Source organism: Falco cherrug, chromosome 8 (assembly GCF_023634085.1).
Source record: "Falco cherrug isolate bFalChe1 chromosome 8, bFalChe1.pri, whole genome shotgun sequence".
In the NCBI taxonomy this organism is placed as follows: domain Eukaryota; kingdom Metazoa; phylum Chordata; class Aves; order Falconiformes; family Falconidae; genus Falco; species Falco cherrug.
This window is the reverse complement of record NC_073704.1, coordinates 7,619,652-7,626,944: the sequence shown is the minus strand read 5'-3', so window position 1 is coordinate 7,626,944 and position 7,293 is coordinate 7,619,652. Positions and strand designations below refer to the sequence as shown.

At 42.4% G+C, this 7,293-nt stretch overlaps 1 protein-coding gene across 1 annotated transcript in view; it reads left to right on the top strand.

Annotated features, from left to right (window-relative positions):
* Positions 1–616: 616 nt before the first annotated feature.
* The window catches only part of TRPM8 (transient receptor potential cation channel subfamily M member 8), a 49,207-nt gene continuing 42,530 nt past the window's right edge, over positions 617–7,293 (top strand). Inside the window, exons 1-2 of the mRNA XM_005437574.4 lie at positions 617–658; positions 6,041–6,145. Coding sequence (XP_005437631.3) covers positions 617–658; positions 6,041–6,145 — 147 coding nt within the window. The remainder of the gene's footprint in view (positions 659–6,040; positions 6,146–7,293) is intronic.

Here is a 7,293-nt window from a genome sequence, read left to right as displayed (position 1 = left end):
AGTCTGGCTCTCCAAGGAGGCACTGTGAATGTCAGCAATAGAAATTGCTCTTGCCGAAGTCAATAGCTTTAACTTAAAGGCCGAAGAAAACCAGATTACATTGATAAGTGTCAAACAAAAAGTTAGGGAACAGAGTAAGGTTTTTGTTGGGTCAAACCGTCGGTAGCTGCAAAGCCCTCTGTTGTACTCACCAGTGTTTCAACAACCTTGTAGTAAATCATGTTAATAAGTGTTGATTTTAGAACTGTTTCATTATCTTCTGGTATATTAATATCTAATTATTTATTCCCACAAGCATTTTCTTGTACTTCTGGCTTTCTAATAGTGCTGTTGATTGTGTAAATTAGCTGCAGTGTTGTTTCTAGTTTTTGTAATACCTTGGTAGCAGGTGGGACCAAAACATCGCTGTTCTCATAGAAATAACCTGCAACTGTTATTTCCTGTGCCCTACTGCAATTATGTGTGCCTTCGTTATTAATTGGTGAATAATCCTGCTGTTGCTTGCTCCCGTGCATTATCTCTTCCTCTGTGCCCTCCCTTAAAAGGAAAGCATGACACAGATAAAAAAGGTGGGGCTTTGCAAGCCAAAGTATATCAAAACCTTCCTCTTTGAGTAATGATTTCAGTAGGATTGCTGGGGCACATTCTGGAGACTTTGGTAAGTGTTCTACAGGGGTACGTGTTTAGGCATGGTTTTTGCTGTACTGAAGAGTATATACTTTTAATATGCTGAAATTGAGGTAGCTGTGCATCTGAAGTTTGGTAACGTCTTTTCTTTTTGACAGCTTTCACATAATTGCTAGAAATATGTTAGTGCAAATAGTGGTTAGATTTATCTGACTGCTTTCTTAGAGGGGAAGCTGGTCTTGCTTTGTCAGTTGCAGACAGGTTTTTTAAAAGCCTATTCATTAAATTTTCTTCAGAATTAGTTATTTTTACTGTCACTTCTCCGTTTAGTCACCTCTGAGCTGAAGACTTTCCTTGGAATATGCTGCTTCAAATGCTGTGAAACTCATAGTATGAGGATTATTCTAGTGTTTATTTAATGGCTATTACTCTAAAAACATGTTAGTTTAAAGTTATGCTTTAATGCAGTAGTCCATGCTTTAAAAATGTCTTCTTATATACCTAATGGATTGGAAATACAATAGAAAATGAATTAATTTGCCTGTTACGTAGACTGTGGCTGTGTCACATCTTTTAAAGTGTGCACGGTTGCTGTGTTATTTCTAACACTGATAGAATTAATGAGATTTGCTTACAAAAATCAGCTAAACTCGGTGGTATCAATGCAGCTCTTCAGAACTTAAATTTAAAAATAAGTCCAAGGTTTTCAGAATTCCTTTGCACCCTTGCTAACTTTTTTTACTTTGTTTGCAACGTGTTCGTTCTTATAAATTATTTACAAATGCAGCAAGGCAAACTTGAAATCCTTTACTCTTTTGAATGAATAATTTAATGCCCTTGTTTCCTCTTAATCTTCTCAGTTACGTCCATAGTCACTTTTCTGGTGTTAACTTATTAAACAGATCAGCAACTAAAGTAAACCTCTGTCAATAAATAAGTTGCATAGATTCCTGACCAAAATGTATTTCCCCCTGTGGAAATTTATTCTGAATTACAGCATTAAAAAAATCAATTTTGTGAACTAAGAATTGCTTTCTGGGCTGTTAAGAAATATGTCCCCCAATGCAGATGCTGGTTTTCCTCAGTGAAATGAGTGATACGGTGGGTGGAGGGTGTGGGTGTGTGGTTTTGCTTTGTTTTGAACAATCTGGTGGTTTTGGGGACTATTTTCTCAGCCATTGCCTTGGTTGCTAACCAAAGCTAGCACTTCATGAGGGCAGGATGACTGCTTCGTGGCTGTGGCCATCTAAATTCCTCTGGCACTGTGTCCTCCTAGAAGAGAAACTGCTAAAGCTTTGTTAATTGCTTCTTTGCTTCTAGCTCATGCCAGGAAAACATCCTTGCGCTAGGTAAAATGTGCAAAGCTCGTGTCCTGCCTGGGGAGGGAAGGAAGGATGCTAAAAATGTTTGGGGTGCTGAGTGAAACCTGTCATAGCAGCAAAGTCAGCTGTTCGTCTTATAGCTTGCTTGCCCTGTTTGGAAACGCAGTGAGAGCTACTAGTCTTTTGACGGAGCACTTTTTATTTATCAGGACCTTCCTGATCTGCGCTGAAGGCAGGGTCAGGCAGGGAAAGGGGGTCATTACCTGCAGGACCCTGGACTCATTTGGAAGCTTCGTGAAAATTCAGGCAGGCCTACAGCCAGGCAATGGGTGGTCCCAAATTTAGGGAAGGTAAAGCCAAACTATTTGACCAGACTATGAAGACCAGTGTTTGGGCTTGCATCTGTCAGTGAAGGAGTGACGCTGGCCAAGTCCCTAAATAATTCATAGGTGGTTCCTTGATGGAACTCTCATGGCTACCCAGCATGAGGTTCTACTGGCCCTGAAATGATCTTGGGAAAGCAGTGAGCAGAAATGGTAGCCTGGCTGCTCTTGGCAAGCTTCTAGTGCTTCATATTCCTTTACTGGCCCCCTTCCCATTGGGCCAGGGGAGACAGGGCACACGCATGGCACTCTCGGGGTTGACTGGCACTCATATATTGGTAGATCTCTGAGCACTGGCACAGCCCCTCTGCGCAGCACCCCTGCCCAGACAGTTAAGAAATAATTTATTAAGACAGGAGAGATTGCAGTGATCAGGTGCAGGTGCAAGGCTCAGCCAGACAAGTGCACTAGCCCTGTTTCATGTGCAAAGGGTCCCTTTTATACCCCTTTCTGCTAATTCCTCCTCTGTTCTCCCCTGTCTGCCTTTCCCTCCTCAGCTGGCAGGGCTCCACTGGCCCCCCTCCAACATCCTTGAACTTCAGCTTACATCCTCAGCAGCTGTAAAGTCCGAGTTTGCACAAAGCTTCTGGCTAACTCATCAATTACTGACTGACAAGGTGTTTTTTCTTATCTTTGTCTCCATGATGTTTGCTTGCTAGGTTTGAGCCTCTGTATATTTTGTGTATGGCTTCCCTCTCATCCCACCTGACAAGCCCACCTCATCAGATAACCTCACTGGAACAAACATTGCCCTGTTCCACATACCCTTATTGTGGTATATCAGGTTTGGGTCTCATCACTCCTTTGTTGTCTATCAGTCAGATTTTCTTCTCTGCGTGATCTTGTTTATGGCTTCCTCCTTTTGTGTTGAAAAGGCCCGTGAGCAGGTACCCTTAAAGGAACAGACGTTCGCTCCTTCTACAGACCCTTGCAGTTCCTGGGCAAATAAAGGCACGCTTCTGTTCTGGGGATCTGAAGCAGGGCACAACCAGACTGGTGGCCTCTTTGGAGGTCAGTTCGTTCCAGTGTTTTGCTTTGAGCTGTTGTAGTTGGCTACAAAGCCTTTTCCTGAATCTGGTGTAAAGCTTGCCAGACTTCTGTCCTTGCTCTGAGGTGGAAGTGCTAGAGAATTATGCAAAGGAGATGATAAACTTCAGAGTAGGAGCGTGGTCTGTTTTCTTCTGCAGCTTCTACTTAAACAGCCTAACACCTTTCTGCAGTGCTGAATGAGAAAACAAATCGGTCTGGGGCAGATCCACTGTCCCTGAGACCTTGAGCAAGTGTGTACAGCCTGACATTTATCTGCAGCTGAAGAGAGTTCCCCTGTGAAAGGCCTAGGTCAACACAACTGTAGCTCTCAATGGCACATGTTTTGGAAAGTCACTTTTGGATCTATTTCAACGGTGAAATTTGAGGGAGAGTTCATTATGGGAGATGAAGAGATGTGAAGAGATTATAGGCTGTTGGTTTTCAAAGAAAAGGAGTGGGCTTTTTAAATTATTCCTCTGGGCTGAGGATCCCAAACGCCCATGGTGGGGGTCTGTGGGTGGTGGTGTGATTCTTAGAAGCTCAGGTATCTGTGGAGTCCACATGAAATGCAACCAGATGGTCAGACCATGTACCAGCTTTTTAGGTTTGTGCCTGAATTGCAATATTACATGATTTTCCCATGGCATGCAAGCTAGCTCAGTGTTGGCTTGGGAGGCCTGAGATGGGATTTTAACTGTTCTGGTTTTATGTTTTGCAGAGGGTGTATAGCCTGCCTGCCTTTTTCTGCAGGGAGCCCTGACTTTGGAATAGGCTTTTCTTTCCGTGGAACAGTAGTGCCAGGTCTGTGTGAAATGCTGTGCTCTTGGCCGTTCTTTGAGAGACTCCGTTCCCTTGTAACACTTACTTGTTCTTCCAAGCTTTTGGTGAACACTGGTTTTCCATAGGTCGTGGTTCCAAGTGGTCAAGTTAAAACCTGTGCCTGAATTGAGTGCAGGTACCGTTTTAGGCATCCTGTTATCATACAACACTAAATTAGTGCAGAATAAATAAGATTTAAAGAACTTCAGAAGCTGGGACCACTGCAATGCGCCAATTACTCAGGTTGCAATACGACTATAGAATCATTTAGCTTGGAAAGGACCTTTAAGATCGAGTCCAACCGTTAACATAGCCCTGCCAAGTCCACCATTACACCCTGTCCCTTAGTGCCATATCTACATGTCTTTTAAATACCTCCAGGGATGGTGATTCCATCTCTTTCCAAGGCAGCCAGTTCCAATGCTACCATTCTTTGGGCCCCAGTGTCTAGCCACAATGAAATGTACTTTCCAGCTTTTCGCTTTTTCTTGGGTTTAAATCATTCCTGTTGCATGCAGAAGGTGGGAAGGGGGAACAGAGCCTTTTTTGTGCTCTTCCATCACTCAACAGAGATAAAAAGAGTGATTGAAATCCCAGGCACGCTGAAGAATTTGGGGGAAGTATTTGTGGACCATGCACAGTAAACAACACTGAGTCAACTGTGCTCGCCTCAACGTGCAATGTTTTTCGTAGTATTTTTAAAATAACTGTGAAGTATAAATGTACATGTCTTTGTGAAAACCTGCCTGTTCTTTCTTGCTTTAGGGGTTGCTCACGTCACACTCCATCGTTCTACTTAAGACTACACCTTCTTGCTGCCTGTGCCATTCCCAGTTTGTTGAGTGCCCCAAGTAAATTGTTTCACACTTGCTGTTTTTTTGATCTCAGAAATATGTTTACACAGGGATGCTTCATCAGAGCTGGAGAATGCATGTTCCTGTTTCTGGGGGGATGCTTTTTGCCATACAGTGGCAGTATCACCTAAGGGGCAAGCCCACTGTACACAGTGAGAGGAAAAGGCAAGAGAGAAAAACAGTGTTGGAAGGAGAAATAGAATTTGTTCTCACTGTGTTAGCTGCCTGCCAGCCTTCCTTTCAGGAAAAGACCGTTTCCAGTATTATTCATGAAGTAACATGAAGGGAATGGGAATATTTGCTGTAGCATAAATAAATTTTTGCCCTGTGCTTTTGTGCAAATGAAGTGATGCTCCTTCAAAGTGATGCCCATACAGGTATCTGCTCTAGTGGGCAACTGAAGTGCGTTTGCTTCCAAGGGTGACTTCACTTTTGGATCCAACAAACTTTAAAGCCACTTACTCTTCAGATTGCACATGTTGACAGTCCTTGTTACAGGAGTGGACAGAGGCCTGAGGGATCATGTTCAGGTGCTGCAGCTACTCTAAGATTCTTCACCTTTTACACTCCAGTTTGCTGATTGAAATGTTTCTTCATATTATCCCCTTTATTTTGTAAAGACACTGAATTAGGGACTGCTCATTGTGTATCAACGCTGAATAGCACAAGTCCTGAGCATCAGAGATGGGAAGGGCAAGAGTTAAGATATGGCAATGAATTGAATGGGATGGTGTGTAAGGCATGCGCCTTTCTCAAAGCATGTTGACTTGGAGTTCTTTTTGGAGTGGGGAAAGAAAGAGGAAAGTCTTTGTGGTGTGAAAGAAAAGATTTTTCTCTGAATGTTAGTTTCATGTTTTAGGAATTGATATACTTCCTAATTATTTATGTTGGATACAAATAACATCTCCCTTGCCTTCCTAGGGCACTTAAGTACCCTTGCTGTTTCTTACCTACTAAAAGAAATTACCATTGCTTCATCACCTCCTCCTCTGCCACGCTCTTTCAGGTTTCTATGGGCACCATGAGGCACCGAAGAAATGGCAATTTTGAGAGTTCCAGGCTCCTCTATTCCAGCATGTCTCGCAGCACAGATGTGTCCTGCAGTGACGCTGTGAGTATCTGCTGCATTCTTGACAAGCTTGGGTGTTATCTTGGGAGTGGGCCACAGTGGTTATGAATTGCATCACATCAGGAGAGGGATGATGGATTTGCCAGTTTTCTTTTATGGAGAAGTCTTCCTAGCCCCTGACCCTTCCAGCAGTAGTGAAAGTCTAAGTATGCATTGTATTCCTTTTGATCCCTGTAACTTTTTATTGTACGTTATTAGTCATTTATGTTTTAACATGCTTTTTCACGTTTCAGTTAGACACAAATCCTCTGCCTCTAAAGAACAACCCCAACCTCTTCACACAACTTGAAGGCAAAGGCAGACAACATATAATTATGTTCAACATCTTTTTCAAACCTCAATGATTTGCTGATCACAGTGATTGCCTGGCAGATTTCTTGCTTCTGATGGGCTTGTAAGAGGCCTAATGACTCACTCTTAGGTCTTTAGCAAGTGGTTCCCCCTCCCTTTTAGTTTTTTGGTCTTGCATCATTGTGGCTTTTACTGGCTAATTATGTTCTCTTCTATTGTCTTTGTTTTGGACGTTATGCTTTTCTACTTGGAGTAACTTCCTCTAACTTCTGTTTAACTATGAGTGTTCTGTGCAAATGGTAAACTAAACTACAGCTGCATGTCTGCCCTTTTCATCCCAAGCTAAATCTTGCCTTGCAAATCTAAGCTATGCTTAAAACCAAACCAACCCTCCAACCCTTTATCAGCAATGGAGATTTTTGTTTGCATTTCCTAGCTCCTATAGGCAGATTAGGAATGAATTTGCGTTGCCTGAATTCGAAAGCTTCCCCTGCGCTTGTGGAGTTTTAGGGTTAATATGAGAGATAATGGTTAAACAAGGTGGAGAGACTTTGCATTCTATTAAGCTCACACAAAGCATGATTTTAAGTTCTATCCAGGTCTTCTACTGGGGTCTTTTTCTGTTGAATTAAAATAGCCCCTACCCAATAGGATGTTGATGTCTTTGGGTTTTTTTCTTGGGAAGAAACAGTGTTTACCATAGGCTTTTGAGCAGTGTTTACAGCACTTGACCACTATTTGAAAAATATTTTTAGTGCTGTAAGTTATTTGGAAATGCTGTGTAGTTTACAGCTACTTCTATTGTGCCACTGAATTCAAGTAAAACGATTTCTAGGTGG